This window comes from Bidens hawaiensis, unplaced genomic scaffold, assembly GCF_021521415.1.
Source record: "Bidens hawaiensis isolate Kalapana, Puna unplaced genomic scaffold, B.hawaiensis_p1.1 tig00004192_1, whole genome shotgun sequence".
Taxonomy (NCBI): domain Eukaryota; kingdom Viridiplantae; phylum Streptophyta; class Magnoliopsida; order Asterales; family Asteraceae; genus Bidens; species Bidens hawaiensis.
The window spans coordinates 372372-394185 of record NW_027491249.1 but is presented as its reverse complement, the minus strand read 5'-3'; the positions used below and the strand labels follow the sequence as shown (position 1 = coordinate 394185).

Here is a 21814-nt window from a genome sequence, read left to right as displayed (position 1 = left end):
AATTTTATATGCGTTTTCAACTTTGTTAAGTTAAAGGTGAATTTAGTTATAACAAGAAATTGTCGTTTAACAGTATGATTTTAGTCCTATCTTCATATTTCCTTTTATTTTGATTTTCTCAATTGCATGATATAAAATGTGAGGTTTTTAAAAAATCCGACACCAAGAAATGATTTAGAAAACAAAAAAGTAAAATCGGAACATGTTTATGAGTTCAAATGATAAAAATTATTGTATCTGTGAAGAAAAGAAAGTGCCTAAGCTTTAGTTTTTGTTTTATTTTTGGCTCTAAATTGGTTGGATCGCCTCTCAAACTAAACAGGTGGTTCGACTGAATTTTCAAAATTTATATATATTTTTTATTTTTTCTTTCATGATTTTATTTACTAGTTCAGTCTCGTATTTAATTGTTCTATAGTTCATATTTTATTGTTATAATGCATGCAAAAGATAAAGATGTTATAACAAAACTATATAAATACATATTTAACTTCTAAATTATTAATAATATCGTCTGCCTTTTAAACAGCTTAGACCAGTGGAACGATGATAATACAATCGATTCAACGTTGTCAAAAGACTGATCAAAATGTATATGTAATCATTTTGGAAGGATGCTTTGTTTGAATTTTGAGTAAAGTGCCATTTTCGTCATTGTGGTTTGGCAAATAATACGAATTAAATTTAGTCCAAAAAGTTTATTTTTTGTATATGGACCCTCCACGTTTCCCAATTCTTGCCAATTACATCCAAATCACTAACCTCGTTAAATTTAATCGTTAAGTCAGGGGTAGACATGTCTTTTCACTATTTCTTTATTATATGAGTTAAGTGCCAAAATCGTCCCTAAGATTTGGTCATATTTGCTAATTTCGTCCAAAAATATTTTTTTTCGCAAGTAGACACTCGATCTTCCCAACCGTTGCCAATTTCGTCCAAATTGTTAACTCAGTCTAAATTCAACGTTAACTCAGGGGTGTTACTGTCCTTTTACATATTTGTTTACATTGTTATTATTATGTGTTTGTTTGATGACATATATTAGGAATGAGCTCGGTAACGTACCCGTGCCGACCGGTACTGGTACCGAAAATCCCGATCCTGAAAATTGCAAATGTTTGGTACCGGTACCGAAATGTTCGGTTCGGTACCGGTACAGTACCGATATTTGAGGTAAACTTCGGGAAATACCGGTACCGTACTAGTTTCGAAAACTTGAAACCTTGGTACCGATTCGGTACCGACGGTACTCAATCAGTACCGATTTCGATACCGGTGCCAATGAATATTGGTACCGATTTTGCTCATCCCTAACACATATAACACTTCGCGATTCCTATATTTGAATCCAATATATTATCCGTTTGTTTATTCTTCTTCATTTTTAGTCATATAAGGGGTTTAGCTCAGTGTAATAATAATACCAATGTAAACAAATATGTAAAATGACAATAAAACCCCTGAGTTAACGTTGAATTTAGACCGAGTTAACAATTTGGACGAAATTGGCAACGGTTGGGAAAAATCGAGGGTCTACTTGCGAAAAAAAATATTTTTGGACGAAATTCCCAAATATGACCAAACCTCAGGGACGATTTTGACACTTTACTCATATAATAAAGAAATAGTGAAAAGACATGTCTACCACTGACTTAACGATTAAATTTAACGAGATTAGTGATTGGATGTAATTGGCAAGAATTGGAAAACGTGGAGGGTCCATATGCAAAAAATAAACTTTTTAGACTAAATTCGCATTATTTGCCAAACCACAAGGACGAAAATGGCACTTTACTCTATTGAATTTTTTATAACCTGACTAATTCGTTAAAATAATACTTGTTAAATAATATGATAATAACGGGCTTTGTTAAAACAACAATAGGGTTTATGGGCTTAAACATGATTAAATAAAAAAGAATCTAGCTAAAGCCCAATATGATAAAACGGGCTTTGTTCAAGCAAAAGTAGGCTTCTAGCCCAACGTTTAACTCATGTCAACTAACGCCGTCCAAACCGCTCACCACTCGCTCGAAAAATGCTAGCTCGTTTTTTCGATCGATTGTAAACGGGCCTCTTTGCTTGGTTCGGTTTGTAAACGAGCCAAGCAATGAGTAAAGGTCTGCTCGGTTCGGATCGGATATTTTTAATTTATTTTATATATAATTGAGTTAAGTGTCATTTTAGTACCAATGGTTTGTCCAATAATGCAACTTTAGTAGCATCTTTAAATTTTTTGCAAATGGCTACCTTACTTTTCTAAAACTTGCAATTTTAGTACTTTTTTCTAACCTTATTTATTTTTTCCGTTAAGTCAAGGGTAAATTAGTAATTTGATCATTTTATTTATTTTCTTTTTTGAGCTAAATGTCATTTTCATATCTGTGATTTGTTCAATTATGCAAATTTAGTACCTTTTTTTGAATTTATTACAACATGATACTTTGATTAGTTTTTTATAGATAGACAAACGAAGAGAGATTACATATTACATATTACAATTAAAAGATAATTAAATACATGATAGAAGATGAAAAACAACCATGAAATGCATAACATATTTTTTCGTCTTTTGTTTTTGATTGCCAATTTACTTCTAGTAGCTCAACATCTTAGTTCATCTTAGCCATTTTTCTTGCATTTTCTTTATGTGCATTGATTTTTTTTAAAGCTTGGGTATGATAACAGTAGCTCTTTAATACATCGAAGGATCAAGCCAAATAACAATCACACAACTTCGCACCTCTTAGTATAACATCAATTGAACTTGTAGATGAATGACTATTGACGAATCACATGGACAAAACAATATATCGTAATTCATTGAACTTGAAGATTAACAATGGTTAGGGTTAGAATGATCAATGAGCGTTGGGAGGGGGGTTGATATGTTCATTTAGGATTAGAGATGATATTTTAATTGTAATATGTAATGCATCTCTTGGTTTGCTTGTCTATCCAAAACTACTCAAAGTATCTAGTTACAATAAATTCAAAAGAAAAAGGTACTAAAGTTGCGTAATTGAACAAACCACATGTATGAAAATAACACTTAGCTAAAAGAGAAAATAAATAAAATAATCAAAATTACTAATTTGCCCATGACTTAACGGACAAAATAGACGGAGTTAGAAAAAAGTACTAAAATTTCAAGTTTTAGAAAAGTGAGGAAGTCATTTGCAATAAATTCAAAGACGGCAATAAAGTTGCGTAATTGGACAAACCACAGGTATTAAAATGTCACTTAACTCTATATAATTATATATGAATAAATATATAAATATATAGACTACACACATAAAATATAAGTATATAATTTTTTAAACCCTTTTAAAATTTTCATATTAACTCAATTTTATAGTTTCATTAGTTCGATTCAAGTTTTCAGAATATTAGAAGTTTGTTTACGTGTTCATTATATCCCACTTTAAACTTCTTTATAATTTATTATACGTTTGTCTAAAAACTACTAATTTGTTTACAAAACATATTATTTACAACATTTAAGCTTGTTTCTTATTGAATTTTTTAGACTGAAAAAGAAATAAATAATGTTTGATATCGCTCGATGTTCAATCGAAAAATGCTCGATTCAATTTTAGCTCGTTTCGTTTTTCGCTCGGTTCAAAATTTAGCCGTTCGGTTCGGTTGTAAACGAGCCAAGCAGCGAGCAATCCTTCGCTTGGTTCGGCTCGGCTCGTGAACAACCCTAAATTGTCACCTCTCAATGAAGAGGTGCAACTCTACCGAGCAATCGGTTATTAATCCAGCCGTTTTTGTCAAATGGTCAAAACTAGCTAAGCTTAGTATCCAGGTTTTAAGTAACAAAAGCCTAACTTATGTAATTGGTTTGTCTCAATTATTAATTGGTTCTAACTAATAATAACCTATTTAAATTACCCTTATTAACATATGTTTGGTTCTTGGTTCTTATATGAAAATATCTAACCGGCCCCTAAGCTATGATTATTGGTTACAAACCGGTTTCTACTATACCGTTTAATAACTAGTTTCGGTTTCAAGTTGGTCTTAGGGAGTGTTAGGGTGAGCTTTTAAAATTTTGCTAATTTGCCTATTTAATTTTTAAAAAAACAAAAGCATTTTTGAAAACCTATTTTTTAAAGCTTTTGAAGGAACTTTGTCAAACATATTTTGCTTTTAAAAAATCAAATAAGCAAATAAGCAAATTTGAAAAACTCACAAAAACACCCCATAATTGGTTAACTGGTTAAGATTGAACATCTATTAGACAATATTTCTTGCCTCAAGAGCCCATTGAAAACATAATAGAAGAAACTAACATAAAACTAAAATCAACTTGATTTGAGTTTTTGCTTATTTCACAAATCATGCCTACGCAGCGGCAAAGCTTACTTATGCCCCGGAGTTCCCCTACTGCACCGCACCTGTTTTTTTCTTAGCAACATAAATTTACTCGTTTTTGTCCTCAAATTTTGATTCTCCATTTTCGTCCAAGCTTCATTATCGCGTAGCGTTGAACATGTAGTGCGACTTTCTCACTCACACACCACCTTATAAGATGTTATCGGGGTATAAGCGTCAACTAACACCGAATTCATCAAAAAAGATAAAAAATACCGAACCGAAGCACACCACCGTATTGTACTAAAGATAACAAATACACACACTTCCGTGTGTAATATAACATAAGATAATATATTCACCCAATTTTTCCAAACCCGCTGTTACGCGATTTCATCTCAGTTTCATCAATTCGCTCAAATTCGACGGAGATTCGGATTCTCTAATCGGATCAACGCGCGTAACAATGGTGAGTTTACTTGATTTTGATTTGGATCCGGTTCATCTGATTCGGTTTAATTGTTTAAATGTTGAATCACATTACGTTCAATTGGATCTGATGTGCTAACTGACTGATACTTTGTTTTGCATATTGTGATGCAATTTGTTGCAGCCTCTCAGACTCGAGATCAAGGTACTCTTATTGTTGTTTTTGTTATTAAGTAGTTGCGGATCCGGTACAAATCTACTACCGATAACTAGACTAATTATTTAATAGAAATCTACAGTTCTATAATATAGTAAGTACACTACAAAAGATAAGAGTGGTTTGTATTTGATCCTAATAGATTAAGCAAATATTTATAATTCTCGGTTGTTATTCTAATTATGAGTATAATTAGCAGATGAAACTATACTAATAATAATTACTCTAGTTATTTGTACACTTCTCATGTTAAGAGTTGGCTGGTTTTTTTTGATCCTAACAGATTAAGTAAATATTTTAATTCTCGGTTGTTATGCAAGTTATGAGTATATTAGGTAGAGGAAACTATACTAATAATAATTACTCTAGTTTAGAACTGTAATAATAATAGCTACTCTAGTTATTTTACACTTCTCATGTTAAGAGTTGTTTGCATTTGATCCTAACACAACAAGTAAATGCTTATAATGCTCGGTTGGTATCCTAATTATGAGTATACTTGGTAGAGGAAACTTGCTCAAAGATCAGAAAGAGTAAAATCTGTGGATCTGCATCCGACGGAGCCATGGTAATTATTATACTCTTTAGTTCTTACTCGTTGTAACTGAATTCATGTCGTGACTGGTCACCAGTGTGTTTTCTATTATGAATTAGACGTGCATTGTCAATTAGTGATTTGTAGGTTGTCTGAACTAATACTTGTAATGGTGCTTTTGTTTTTTACAGGATTCTAGCAAGTTTGTATTCGGGGACAGTTTGCATATGGGATTACCAGACTCAGGTATGACTTATGAGACCAGTTTAGCAAGGTCTAGGCAGTTTTAGACTTTTAAGTATGACAGATATTCATTTATGGGAGTATGGGTCACATTTGGCACTTCTAAAGTATACATACATGCACGATCACTTCTTATGGTGGCCTTAATGATTTAGTAAAAAATTTAGGGTATTTTTATGTTTAGAATACTAGTTCTATCTTGTTGTGAAGTAAGTTGGTTTAGTTGTCTTGCATAGATGAGGTCACGGTAGGCATTTTTATAGCCATTCAGTTAAATTGGTAAGTGACTGCACATATATAAGTTTTGATCATAGTTATCAAATGCGTTAGGCGCATTCAAGGCTCATAGGCCTCGCCTGGGGCCTAGGCGCGAGGCGCATAAAAAGCAAGGGCCTGAGGAAAAATAAGCGCACTTAAATATATATATATATATATATTATGAAAAATAATACTATTCTTCAAAAAAAAAAACAAAAGCTATCATATAACATTTAATATCATCTAATTTGTACCAAAAGTTCTAAAATAGTCAAGATTCAAATGCAATTCCAAAACTTGAATAACAAAATGCATCAATATAGTGCCTTTGACTTCTCCTAGATGGAGCACCCCTTGCGTTTCTTTTGCTCGGCTTTTATGTTCTCATTTTCTTGGCATTAGACAATGCCGAAGCGCTCGCCTAATAACTAGAAGCACATTTATGGAGCGTTGCCTGAAAAATGGGCCTAGGCGCAAGAAGCGAGGGCTTTTAATAACTATGGTTTTGATATGATTTTAGTAGCCTTCTAAATTGTCACACTAATAGTTTTTTTGAGATTAATAACCAAGGAATGCGTGCCATCCAACATCATGCAACCTATAATACTTGAGAGGTAGTAGCTAATGCCAAAAGTTATATACCTGGTATAGGATAATATAATTTTTGTCATCCAACTTCATGCAATCTAATACTTGAGAGATAGTAGCTAGTGCCAAAAGTTATTTACCATGTATAAGATAATATAATTTTTGTTATCCAACTTCAGGCAACCTAATAATACTTGACACGTAGTAGATAATGCCAAAAATTATATACCAGGTATTTGATAGTATAAGCTTAAATTGTATAAATAGTTTTTAAGGAGGGAATGAATACTGCATAAGGGTTCAGATGTTATGCTTTTTACCTTCTCATTGATAGATTAATTAATTAATTACCATGTTATATGGAATTATGAACAAAGTTAGCATAAGGAAATTAGGTCATGTCTACATCTTGCAGTGTTCCTTCCATATCATAAAGCACAGAACAACCATAGGCCAAATCACACCAGAAACTTTTTGTAAGAGCATGAATGATCATTTCATCATTTGTATGGCACTATTGCTTTCATATTCCTGTTGCATGAATTAAAAATAAATGTATCGTATGTAGACACTTAATTCCGCTTTATATCCTTTTTCTCTCTGAACATGTGGAAGTTTGTTAAGTTATATCTAAACCGCACACAATGCGCTGTGCACTCCTTTGAAGCAAAGTTTAGTTACTATCCCCTTATTTTATAACACAACATCTTAATATATTCACGTTTTAGAGCATTGGTTGTTGCTTAACTTTCCCTTGTGAAGATAAGTATACATCAATTAGCCTTCTCTCTTACATCCATAGGTATTACCTAATACCCCTATATTCTTATATTCACTCAATGACTGACACACACCTTGTAATTTTTTAAATTGCAGGTTATGGTTAAATCATTTGAGGTTACCGAGCTACCAGGTCTACCTTCAGACTTCATTTTTTATTGTGGTATTATCCATGGCTTTAATCTTATGGGAAACCCAATATTATTTTGCAGTCAGATCAGCAAAGTTCGTAGCACGCAAGCAGTGGGTTGTTGCTGGTGCTGATGATATGTTTATCCGAGTATACAACTACAACACAATGGATAAAGTCAAAGTATATGAAGCACATACTGATTATATCCGGTGTGTGGCGGTTCACCCTACACTACCATACATATTATCATCATCTGATGACATGCTTATAAAGCTTTGGGATTGGGATAAAAGTTGGTACTGTACTCAAATCTTCGAGGGTCATTCTCACTATGTTATGCAAGTGACATTTAATCCTAAAGACACCAATACTTTCGCAAGTGCATCACTTGATCGCACTATAAAGGTTATCTTACAAATGGCCCCTCTCTAGTAACTGACACTGATCAGTTACATTACAATATTAGTTTATCATTTGCTTATTATTATCTTTTATATGTAGATCTGGAATCTTGGTTCACCTGATCCTAACTTCACACTGGATGCCCATTCCAAAGGAGTGAATTGTGTGGATTACTTTACTGGTGGAGATAAACCTTTTCTTATTACTGGATCTGATGATCACACTGCTAAGGTCTGTGGACTTTTACTTTTTTCACCAGTTATGTATATAGATTTCAGTAATATGCATCTTACCCCTTATATTGCAAATAATTTGAAACAGGTATGGGATTATCAAACTAAAGCCTGTGTCATGACTCTAGAAGGTCATACACACAATGTTTCTGCTGTTGCTTTCCATCCAGAGCTCCCAATTATAATTACAGGCTCTGAAGATGGTACCGTACGCATATGGCATTCAACCACTTACAGGTATGTCCTGTGTCTGACATTGTATTAGAAAACCAAAATTTCATCATCATCATCATCATCATCGTACTCAGTATATCCCACCAATAGCAAAGCTATAGTAGGGTCTGAGGAGGGTAAGATGTAGACAGCCTTACCTGTACCCCATAAGGATAGAGAGGCTGCTTCCGGTGAGACCCCCGGCTCGATAGAAAACCAAAATTTGTGTTTTTTTAATGTTTACCTTGATTCTTTGCATTTTGTTTGATGACATTGATATTTAATCATTTGCATTATTATGAACACCATCCCCTTTTTTTGCAGACTTGAGAACACCTTGAACTATGGACTTGAAAGGGTTTGGGCTATTGGAAGCATGAAGGGTTCACGACGGTAAGCTTGCTTTGAGGTTATTTAGCTCGTATATTAGCAGTATGCCAGCATTATATTAAAAGTTGCTGATAAGGCCTTACACATACCTCAATATTCTTGATACTTCTTCGTTTATCATTAATGTGCGTGTTATTCCTTACTTTCTTTACAGGATTGTGATGGGATATGATGAAGGTACAATAATGGTGAAAATTGGGCGGGAAGAGCCTGTTGCTAGCATGGACAATAGTGGAAAAATTATATGGGCTAAACATAATGAAATCCAGACTGTTAACATTAAGAGTGTTGGAGCTGATTATGAGGTTTGGGCACCCATGCACCTTGTCTTGTTGTAGATAAATAAAATAAAAATCGCTGTTTCTTCCTCTCCCCTGTTTCTGCCATATTTCTTATCCCTTTATTTTTCAGGTTTCTGACGGAGAGAGGCTGCCTTTAGCAGTTAAAGAGTTGGGAACATGTGATCTCTACCCCCAAGTGAGTAGTGCTAGATTTTGGAAACTTTGAAAGCCCAAACATTTGACACTTGGTTTTGAGCATTTTTAGTTGAATTTCACTATTTTACATCATTTGTTTTTCTTGTTTGTGATCTTTTGTGCAGAGCTTAAAACACAATCCAAATGGAAGGTTTGTGGTTGTATGTGGTGACGGTGAATACATCATATATACAGCTTTGGCATGGAGAAATAGATCATTTGGCTCTGGTTTAGAGATTGTTTGGTCATCTGATGGTGAATATGCTGTTAGGGAAAGTACATCCAAGATTAAAATTTTCAACAAATCTTTTCAGGTACATACGATATATCATTACTAGACCAACGATTAATGTTTTTTTTTTTACCTTTTTGCATTTCTTTTCAGAATATACCAAATAAATTAGTACAACCTCCACCCCAAAATTATTACTTACATTTCTGATGCATGATGCGGCTGCACGGCGTAACTGTTAGTTACTAATCTTTATCACAATTTATGTTTTTGATGTTTTTAATCAGGAAAAGAAAAGTATCAGGCCAACATTTTCAGCTGAACGAATATATGGCGGATCTTTGCTAGCTATGTGCTCAAATGATTTCATATGCTTCTATGACTGGGCTGAGTGTAGATTGATTCAACGGATTGATGTCAATGTTAAAGTAAACAATACTTTCTCCATCTTCGTTAATCATATCATACCATACTAGCTTCAGTTAATAATCCACTTCATGATTTTCATCCCTTTTTCAGAATCTTTACTGGGCTGATAGTGGTGACCTGGTAACAATTGCCAGTGATTCATCATTCTACATACTAAAGTACAATGTAAGATAAAACCAGCTTATTTTGTATACTTTTTACTTAGGTGTTTTTGTAAACTTGTGACTAATGTAATATATTAAAATTGTTTTGCAGCGTGATGTAGTGGCTGCTCATCTAGATAGTGGAAAAGGTGTAGATGAGCAAGGTATTGAGGATTCGTTTGAACCTCTCTATGATATAAGCGAAAGAGTTCGAACTGGATTATGGGTTGGCGACTGTTTTATTTACAATAATTCTTCATGGAGGCTTAATTATTGTGTGGGTGGTGAGGTAATGGTCCATCATTATTACTTGTCACTGAAATCTTCTTTACTCATGTTTGTTTAATATTATGAATCATCAAATGGATTGATTTTTTTCAGGTAACCACAATGTTTCATTTGGATCGACCAATGTATCTTCTAGGATATTTAGCTAATCAGAGCAGAGTTTATCTCATTGACAAAGAGTTTAAGTGAGTGTTATCTTAGCAGATATAATAATTAATAACTTAAGCACCATTAGCTCATTATTGACCTTGTTTATCTTATTATTTACACTTTAGTGTCATTGGATACACCTTGCTTCTCACTTTGATCGAGTACAAGACACTTGTGATGCGTGGAGAACTTGAACGAGCTAGTGCACTTTTGCCATCGATTCCAAAGGAACATCATAATAGGTAGAGTTCAAATATTTTGTTCTTTTAATGCTCTTTTTTTCATTTGTACATTTGTCTATTTGCAAACTCTGAACATAGAATCATCAATGTTCTTTTATAGTATAGTTCTTGGATTTTAATAAAATGCATTGCTTCTATTACAGTGTTGCTCGTTTTCTGGAGTCACGAGGGATGATTGAAGAGGCCTTGGAAGTTTCCACAGATCCTGACTATAGATTTGAGCTGGCCATTCAGCTTGGTAAACTAGACACTGCGAAGGTGATTTAGCTCTCACCTTCTGCTAACAAGAAATCCTATATTTAGTAGGGGTGTCAACCGGGTTGCGGGTTAATGCTTTGAATTGTTTAATCCTAACATGACCCGTGTATATATTCGTGTAAAAACATCAACTCTAACCCCACACACTTAAAAATCATGTAACCCAAACACGGCCTGTTTAACTCATTTTTCTAAGCATGCCAAACGGGTTGGCGGGTAGTAATCAAGGTGCAAATGGGTTATAAGCAGGCTAGTGGATGGGACCTGCTTAATTCGTTTAACTATACGGGTTAAACAGATCAACCTGAACACGACACGTATTTAATCACGTTATATACGCCAACCCAAAACCTGATTCTTTTCGTGTCGTGTTCTGGTCGTGTCGGAAATTGTTATCCCTAATATCTAGATTGCTTAGATAAAAAGAATCTTGGTTCATTTGTGACCTTGATTTAACGTTTTTTCTATTTTATACAGGATATCGTGCTGGTAGCTCAAAGCGAGTCAAAATGGAAGCAGTTGGGTGAACTGGCTATGTCTAGTGGAATGGTAAATCCTTTTGTTTTGTGGAATATAGAATCTTCTCATCAGGAAAAGGCATCTAAAACAACCTTGCATTTGTGAATGAAACATAATTCTTGTCAAGATCTTAAATCTTCAGACTACATGAATTTGTTCACGATATGCTGATATTAAACCTGCCACAACTTAATGTTTATCCTATCTGACAATAAATGACGATAACTTTCATATGGCAGTTGGACATGGCTGAGGAGTGTTTGAAACACGCAAATGATTTGAGTGGTTTGTTACTCCTTTATTCTTCATTAGGAGACGCTGAAGAACTTTCTAAACTTGCATCTCTTGCAAAAGAGAATGGAAAGAACAATGTTGCATTCGCTTGTTTATTCATGTTGGGTAAATTAGAAGACTGCCTGCAGTTATTGGTTGACAGGTTAGTCCTTACATTTGTTACATATATATTAAAAATGTCATTTCTGAAGTTACTCTCCACTACAGCAATAGGATTCCCGAGGCTGCTTTGATGGCACGATCTTATCTTCCAAGCAAGGTTTCAGAAATAGTTGCCCTTTGGAGAAAAGACCTTAACAAGGTTATTTTCTTTTATCATTTTTCAATATTTATTTCCACTTTTTATTCGCCAGTTGCACGCTATATTAAATTACATGATTTAACTACAGGTTAACCAGAAGGCTGCAGAATCTTTAGCAGATCCTGACGAGTACCCGAACATGTTTGAGGACTGGCAACTCGCAGTTGAAGTTGAAGCACATGCCGCAGAAACAAGGTTACATTTGATTATTGAATATTTCTTTTAAGTTTCTTATGTAATATTTAACTAATTATTAATTAATGAAACGGCTTTTGACATAATTTTTTTTTGTGTAGGGGCCATTACCCTCCAGCATCAGAATATGTGAACCATGTTAATAGACCACATATCACCTTAGTCGAAACTTTCAAAAACATGCAGTTGGATCTTGATGAAGAACCACATGAAAATGGAGAATTGGATCATGAGGTACGATTTCTCATTTATTGACGACTCTCACTTTTGTGTTTTTTAATTACAACAATCTCATCTAATGACACAGGATGTAGAACAGAGTGATAAGGAAGGCGAATTCGTTGACGGTGAGGAAGAGGCAGGTCAAACAGAAGTCAAAGAGGTAGATGCTGCTGCTAAGGATGATGATTCTTCAGACGGTGCTGTACTTGTTAATGGTCATGAGGCCGATGAAGAGTGGGCCCCGGATAACGCAGAAAAACCTTCCGCCTAAACGCATTTGGTTGGTAAATCATTGACTTTTCTTAATCAGTTTTTTCATTAAAGTTATAGCTTATTATTGTAATAGTATTGTTTTTTTAATGATCATTAACATACAAATTTTTAAAAAAGTATTAAAAAAGTGGACAAATTGGTTATGGGCCGACGAGTCGACGACCTAACCCGCGACTCATTTTTGGGGTAAAAATGTATAAATAAAGAGTTTTTTATTTTTATTTTTATTTTTTTATTGTAGGTAGGTCTGGATGGAAACTGCAGAAGGGGTAAACATCTAATTTGAAGGTGGTGTAATTGAGGGACATAAAAATATAAAGTTGAGCTTCAGTTTATTAGTGTTGAGTTTTTAGTAGTTACCTTGTAGTGTTGTCTTTTACCGATTTTCGTTTTGTTTTCGTTTTCAAAGTTTAATTGTTACTATGATTGTAGAAACATCTTATATTGGTTATAGGCTCTTGTTTGGCATGCTATCAAAGTTTCGGTTTTATTATACATGAACCCTGACCGCTTCGTTTAATCCTACGCATAAATTTACACATTTTGTCCACCGTTATACTTGAACCCTCGCCGCTTAAGTGGAGACGCATTTTAAATCATTGAAGGATCAAGTACGAGTCCATGTTAATCAATACTAGTCAACCTAACTTTTTTAAGCATGTTTGTAGACATGTGAACGAACATGAACACCAAAAATTAATCGAACAAACATTTGTATTTATATTAGTTAAGAAAAATGAGTATGTTTGTGATCGTTCATTTAAAACCTGAACAAAAAGTTGATGAACGTAAACAAATGTAAATGAACAAACTTAAATGAATACAAATGAACAAATATATAAAAAGATTAGTAAACATATGTTTGATTATTGTTTAAAACTATAAATTCTATTTGTAAGAGGGTTAAATGGACGCATATAAATAAAATGAGCATAAGCGAACGAATGTAAACAAGCGAACATGTATGGACAAGCATAAACGAACATTCATGAACGTAAATGTGGATTTGACTTTTTTATAAAAAAAATCTTACAATATAGAATCATTATTTGTGGGAGAACGGCGATTATTAGTACTACAGTTAGCAACACAAAAGCATTGAGGTTGTTTGGACTCGTAATAGGTCGAAGCCAATAATATAACATGGGAGAAATGGTGTGCCTTTAATGTTTAAGAAGTGTTATTATTAGAATTAGGAGGGCTATAGTTCGGGTGTTTTGCTAGCCTTTTGCTTTCTGTTTTGTGGATTCCTTCGGGTGGTTGTTTGTACCTTGGTTGGTTGGTAACTTGCTATATCGTTTGGGGATTAATAAATTCTTTTTCGTTGTTCCAAAAAAAATAAAATAAAATAAAAAATCAGTATTTGATAATTGCTATGGGTTTCACGACTTGGTTATCACAAATATTAATTTGATCGAAGCGACTGCCGACTGCGACTACAAAGTACACGCTGCGTTAAATAACAATAAAATGTCAAACAAATTTTATTTTTTCCCGCTTAAATAACATCATAACATATGAATAGGGGTGTTATTCGGGTTGTACTTTCGGGTTCTCGGGTCGGGTTCCTCGGATTCGAGAAATTTTTTTCGAGTACTCATGCCCAACACTAATCTCCCCCGGGTTATTCGGCTTCGGGTTTTATGAGTACGGGTTATTCATTCCATTAATCGAAGCATTCTTAAAGCTCTTTCCATTGGATTATGTGGCTTGTTATTTGCTAATGTAAGTTAAAACTTACATTATCTATATATATGATGTATAATATATATATATATATATACACACACACGCTAAAACTTACATTATTTGCTAATATATATATATATATATATATATATATATATATATATATACACACGCTAAAATTCAAGCTAATATATCATCTTCAAGTTTTAACTTACATTAGCAAATAACAAGCCACATAATCCAATGGAAAGAGCTTTAAGAATGCTTCGATTAATGGAATGAATAACCGATCGACTGATGAAAATATGAACCTGAAGAACCAATCGATTGATTGAATAAATAGTCATATCTAATCTCTACATTAATGAATATTGGAATAGTAATCGATAGGCGGTGTTGGAATCAGAATGGAATAGGCTACGTAAAAAAGGAATTGCGTAGGCAGTGACATTCATTGAATAGTAGAAGGCAGATGGTATAATAATTAAATAAAATACTTAGTCAAATGGGTCATTCAAGTTTACCCAAACCCATTAAAAAGTAATCGGTACTCGACTCGTATTAGTTCGGGTTGTACCCGGGTTCGGTTTTATGAGTACGAATACTTTCAAGTTCGGGTTAATAGTTATTCGGGTCGGGTTTGGAGTTGCGGTTAAAATTGAGAGCACTAATAATCAACACTATTGTAATAATCAATATATTATTCATATCGAGCTCAAAACCAACCATTACAAGTAGATATATAGAAACTAAAGTTCTCCTAGTTGAGTGGCAATTAATAGCTCTTGATGTACTTATCATAACAAGAATCCACACATTTATTCATACTTTTTCCCTCTGAAAAAAAAACATACAAAAAAATTAAGAAATTATAACAAATATAAAGCCATAAATGTATCACCTTTGTATTCATATATTTTTTTTGTTAACACTCCTATGTGTTCATATGCTTGAAGGTTACGCGTGGACACAAAGCTACGACAACAATATTACTCATGTTTCATTTGTTTAATCGATTTTGTTATGTAACGCACCAAATGTACCCTAATTTCATTCATTTCGAAGATCATACGTATTAAGTCACAAATACAAGAAAATAATACATGCCCGGATCCTGTTGCAAGCTAATGTTAGAACACAAAGAAGTAGCACAACCAAGTTTGCAATAGCCAAGATTTTGTGTGTATTCATCCATAGCCATAGCGTCACGGGTGGTTTCGGTGTTTCTTCAAGACATCTTTTGTAGCAATTGAAGGTACATGGGCAAGGCTTGTTTGGTGCAACCAAACAAAAGAACATGCACCTATTAAGGCAACTACTGAAAGGAACATGATTGGTAATAGTACCTTGTCCTTTAACCATCCCCATGATCATCATCATGATCATGCACATTATCATCTTTTCTTGGACTCCATTGTCTTTCTCAAACTAAAAGTTAATTTTGTGTTTTTGTTCAAACTCTAAATCTTTATATGCATTATATAGAGAATAATTTTGTGACTTGGGTTGGGTCCCACTTATTATTAATAAAAGAGTTTATGACACATTAAATTGACTTGAGAACAAAATATGATGTTATGAGAAAGATTTTAACCTAACGTGTGTAAACTTTCGTTGGTGGATGCACGAAGGGTCACCGTAGGTCCTTTAGCTGGCACATTACCTATGCAAATAACAGTCTTAACACTTCCAGAATATTATATTAATTAATGTTTACCAAAGATAACTAAGAGACGGATCAATAGAAAAAATCCTAACCTAGTACTGTTACGAATAACACCAACGAATCGTACAATTGAATATCAAGAAAGAAGAATTGTGATTGTATTAACAGATGAAAGATTACAGAACGAAAGAAAAACGAAATTACAGAACTTGGTAATCTAATTGAGTCTAAGAGCTTATAAACCCTAATCCTCAAATCTGGTTGTTACAGGTTAGTTAAAACTACTAACAATATTGACACTTTAACCCCTCCATCTTCCAGAAGTAGTAAAGATTGACCTTTAACTTATTACTTTCTGAAATGACTAAACAGCCCCTGTACTTCCAAATTGCTATTTGCTGGCAATTACTAACTTTCATATAACAATCTCCACCAAAGTTTCAATTGTCATATACCAATACCCAACGTTTCAACACAGTAATTGAACTTAGGTCCTGGAAGTACTTTAGTAAGCATATCAGCAGGATTTTCCTCTGATTTAACTTGCTCAACTTTGATTTCTTTTGCATTCACAATTTTTCTTATAAAGTGCAACTTCACTTTAATATGTTTGGTTCTCTCATGGAACATACTGTTCTTAGAGAGTTGTACAGCCCCTTGGTTATCACAATAAACCACAGTATCATCTAACTGCACACCAAGATCAGTTAAAAACCTTTTAACCACAGACCTTCTTTAACAGCTTCGGTTAAAGCTACATATTCAGCTTTTGTAGTGGACAAAGCCACTACTTTTTGCAGCTGAGCTTTCCAACTTACCACATTTCCTAACACTTGAAATGCATATCCTGTAATAGACCTACCCCTGTCCATATCTTTTGCAAAATCAGAGTCCACATACCCAATGACCAAATTGACCCTAACCTCACCCCTTTGACCAAAGACTAATCCAACATCCAATGTACCTTTTAAGTACCTTAAAATCCATTTTACAGCTTCCCAATGAACTTTACGTGGATTAGAAAAATATCTACTTACCATACTTACAGCATATCCAATATCTGGCCTTGTACAAACCATTAAGTACATTAGACTACCCACTGCATTACCATATGGCACCTTCTCCATATAAGCCCTTTCTTCATTATTCTTAGGAGAATCATTTGCAGATAACTTGAAATGTGCACCTATAGGAGTAGAAACACACTTTGTGTTACCATCTGACATTCCAAAAGTTGCCAAAATTTTGTGCACATATGAACTCTGTACCAACTTGAGTTGTCTAAGATTTCTATCCCTTGTGATTTCCATACCCAAAATCTTCTTTGCTTCTCCCAACTCTTTCATATCAAATTCCCTTTTTAATAACTGTTTAGTAGCTTCAATTTCACTCCTGTCTTGACAAGCTACCAACATATCATCAACATACAGAAGCAAATAGACAAATTTGCCCCTTCAATATTCTTTATGATATACACAATAATCATAAAGACTTCTTTTAAAATCATTACTTATCATGTAATCATCAAATCTCTTGTACCATTGCCTTGGTGATTGCTTTAGACCATACAAGGGTTTCTATAACAAACATACCATATCTTCACATCCTTTAACTTCATATCCCTTTGGCTGTTTCATATAAATTTGTTCTTCTAGATTACCATGTAAGAATGCTGTTCTCACATCTAACTGCTCTAACTCCATAGCATATGAAGCAGTTAATGATAAGATCACTCTTATAGAAGTATGTTTTACTACAGGAGAAAAAAATTTCATTGTAGTCTACTCCTGCCTTTTGTGTAAAGCCTTTAGCAACTAACCTTGCTTTGTAACTAGGATCTCCACCTTTCTCTTGGCTTTCCTTTAATTTGTAAATCCATTTACAAGACACCAATTTACTGTTCTCAAGCTTCTCAACAAGTTCCCATGTCTAATTCTTTTGTAATGAATCCATTTCCTCATTCATAGCTTTCAACCACTTAACTCTATCAACTGAATTAATGGCTTCTTCAAATGTAAGAGGTTCAAACAAATTTTCATTCTCTGCAGCCATAAAAGCCACTGCAGAGATATCATCACCTTGTCTATACCTCAATGGTTGCACAATGTTCCTTCTTGGCCTATCTTTTGCAATACTGGGACTTTTTTCATTAATGACAGAATTACCCCTGTCATGTTTTTCACCAGTTTCTACTTCTTTAGGCTCCACCTCAATTTGATCATTAAATCCTTACCAAATGTGCTTGCACCATACATAACATCTTTATAAATCATGCTTTCATTAAACTTCACATCTCTACTAACTATGACCCTTTTACCCTTGTTTTCCAATTTCCTCAGCCTGTACCCTTTAATACCCTCAGGATACCCAAGAAACACACATTTAATAGCCCTTGGTTCCAACTTACCTTGACTAACATGTGCATATGCCAATGACCCAAATACCCTTAGACCACTATAGTCTTGTTTCTCACATGTCCAAGCTTCCATTGGGGTCTTCATTTCAATAGCTGATGAAGGAGATCTATTGATTAAGTACACAGTAGTTGTGGCTGCTTCTGCCCAAAAACTTTTTGGTAAACCTGAGCTAACTATCATACACCTCATCCTCTCAGCTATAGTCCTATTCATTCTTTCAGCTAGACCATTTTGTTGAGGAGTACCAGGCACTGTTAAATGTCTGGCTATACCATTAGCTTTACAAAACTTATTGAACTCTTCACTACAGAACTCTAATCCTTTATCAGTTCTTAGCTTCTTAAGTGTTTTCCACTCTATAAACTTTTCAAAAGCATCACTCTTATTCTTTAATATGTATATCCATACTCTTCTAGAATAATCATCTATGATTGATAAGAAGTACCTAGCACCACCAAGTGAATCATGTTTAACAGGCCCCCAGAGATCAGAGTGAACATAGTCCAAAATACCCCTGGTAGTATGTTTACCCTTGCCAAACTTCACTCTTTTGTGCTTACCTAAAACACAACTTTCACACATGCTAATTTCACAACTTGTTAGTTTTCCCAAGACTTTTTGCTTGTTTAACTCAACAAGTCCTTGTTCACTAATATGACCAAGCCTCTTGTGCCACACCAAAGCTGCACTTTCAGTATCTTCTTGAACATGATCTACTGTACTAGATAAATCAACACTACCCTCTAACAAATAAATGTTATTATTTTCCCTAGTACCAGTCATAACTAACATAGATCCCTTAACTATTCTAGCCTTCCCATCTTTCAAATTCACATGATACCCTAATTTCTCAAGAGTACCTAATGACAAAAGACTTCTTTTCAAATTAGGAATATACCTCACATCTTTAAGATCAAATGATACCCCATTCTTCAGTTTCAGAGTAATTATACCTGTCCCTAGCACCTGACAAGTCCTATCATCACCCAACTTTATAGTTCCAAGATTTTTCTCCTTGAGTTCTCTAAAAAACTCTTTGACAGGAGTCATGTGGTATGAGCACCCTGAGTCCATTACCCACTGATTTTTCATACTATCATGACTATCAATGTAGAATACATCTGTACTGTCATATCCATCTGTATGTTCATCTGACATATCTTTGCCCGTATGACTATTATACCCTTTTGAACTACTGGCTTCACCCTTCTTCTTCTTTAACTCTGGACAGTCTCTCTTAAAGTGTTTCTCATAATTACACACATAACATCTCTTCTTGATTTTTGATTTTGATCTTGAATGAGTCTTACTCTTTGAACCCCTCTGATCAGTTCTTCCTCTTACAAACAACCTTCTCCACCATCTTCACTATGATCAGATCTTTTCTTTAATTCTTTGGAATTGAGAGCAGCCAAAACTTCTTCCATGGTTAATGTCTTTCTTCCATACATTAAAGTATCAACAAAGTGTTCATAGGTTCATGGTAATAAAGTCAGGAAGATTATTGCCTGATCTTCATCATCAAGTTCAACCTCAATATTCTCAAGATCCAAGATGAGTTTGTTAAACTCATTCGTATGATCTTCAAGGGACTTACCAGTATTCATATTAAAGGTATACAACCGTTTCTTCAAGTACAGGCGATTAGCCAGTGATTTTGTCATATACGAAGATTCTAACTTGGTCCAGACTCTGGCGGCTGTGATTTCTTTCGACACTTCTCGTAACACTCGATCACCCAGACTCAAAATGATCGCACTATGTGCTTTCTCAAGAATATCCTTCTTTTCTCTATCCGTTAATGCCTCAGGCATGTTCGGCTCACCCAACAAGGCATCGAAGATTCCTTGATGAACAAGAAGATCCCTCATCTTCACCCTCCACAGTGAGAAATCGTTTCTACCATCAAATTTCTCCAATTCGAACTTAGTGGACACCATCTTGATCTTCGTATTGCGGAATTAAACGAATGAAATCGTTGAATCGAGCCAACGTGGCTCTGATACCAATTGTTACGAATAACACCAACGAATCGTACAAGTGAATATCAAGAAAGAAGAATTGTGATTGTATTAACAGATGAAAGATTACAGAATGAAAGAAAAACGAAATTACAGAACTTGGTAATCTAATTGAGTCTAAGAGCTTATAAACTCTAATCCCCAAATCTGGTTGTTACAGGTTAGTTAAAACTACTAACAATATTGACACTTTAACCCCTCCATCTTCTAGAAGCAGTAAAGATTGACCCGAAACTTATTACTTTCTGAAATGACTAAACAGCCCCTATACTTCCAAATTGCTATTTGCTGACAATTACTAACTTTCATATAACAAGTACACTAAAAAACAATTTCTTTTTCTTTTTTCTTAGAATTTTATTTATACATTGATCAAATTCTGATATCTATTGATGATTACAACTAGGGTGGCAATCTTGACCCAAACCATTTCAAATGGGTCAATTTGGGTTTTTTTAAAAATTAAATGGGTTGGTTTGGGTCAGAGATTTTAATTAAATTGGTTAAAATGGGCCATTTGAAATTTAATCTTGTTATTTTCGTATCAAAATGGGTCGACATATTCAAAGAAATGGGTCGATGTGGGTTAGTGTCCTAAGGAAATGTGGCAGGTTTCAGATCGGAAAGGATTTCCGCACGATACAGGTTTCAGCACGAAACGGGTTTGAGATTGGAACGGGATCGTTTAGGTTTCAAGCCAACACGAGTTTTCACACAGGACGGGTTGGGTTTTGATTTCTTTTTGGTCGATTCCGGATTCGTTTTTGGTTTTTTGTTTAGTTTTTGTCCGTTTTTTAGTTTCTTTTTTGTTCGGTTTCAATTTTTTTAGTTTCGTTTTGATTGATTTTTTTGAATTCGATTGATTTGGCTCGGTTTTGGCTTTTTGTTTAATTTTCGTCGATTTTTCGGTTTTGGCTCGATTTCTCGGTGGTTTTTTTTATGAAAGAAAGACTATGGAGGAAACATTTTAGTGTTTTGTCACACCCCGACTAGCACAACGCGGAAGCGTAAAACGGGAATGTAACAGACACCTCTTATATCAACAACATTGTTTATAAAGAAACATTACAAACTAATTTACATTGTATTTCATTTCATTGTTCTATCATTGCTTCACAGTCTAGGTGATATAACAAAATATACTTATAAGTTATTCTATTCGTACTAGTAAGTCTACGTCTATTCACACCGCATCGATCACGTTTGGTAACGGATAGCACAAATTCACGAATTTTCCAACTTCGGTATGACACCT

At 34.3% G+C, this 21814-nt stretch overlaps 1 protein-coding gene across 1 annotated transcript; it reads left to right on the top strand.

Annotated features, from left to right (window-relative positions):
• Positions 1-4902: 4902 nt before the first annotated feature.
• On the top strand, positions 4903-12826 carry LOC143625661 (coatomer subunit beta'-2-like). Its single transcript, XM_077095943.1, has 23 exons — positions 4903-4957; positions 5476-5537; positions 5696-5750; positions 7470-7506; positions 7586-7911; positions 8008-8139; positions 8230-8378; positions 8679-8747; positions 8899-9049; positions 9156-9221; positions 9346-9534; positions 9740-9880; positions 9972-10046; positions 10137-10313; positions 10406-10497; positions 10588-10704; positions 10848-10962; positions 11440-11511; positions 11721-11917; positions 11983-12076; positions 12165-12271; positions 12373-12505; positions 12579-12826. The coding sequence occupies exons 4-23, from the start codon at positions 7473-7475 to the stop codon at positions 12762-12764; spliced, it is 2622 nt and encodes an 873-aa protein (XP_076952058.1). The 5' UTR covers positions 4903-4957; positions 5476-5537; positions 5696-5750; positions 7470-7472; the 3' UTR covers positions 12765-12826.
• Positions 12827-21814: the final 8988 nt, after the last annotated feature.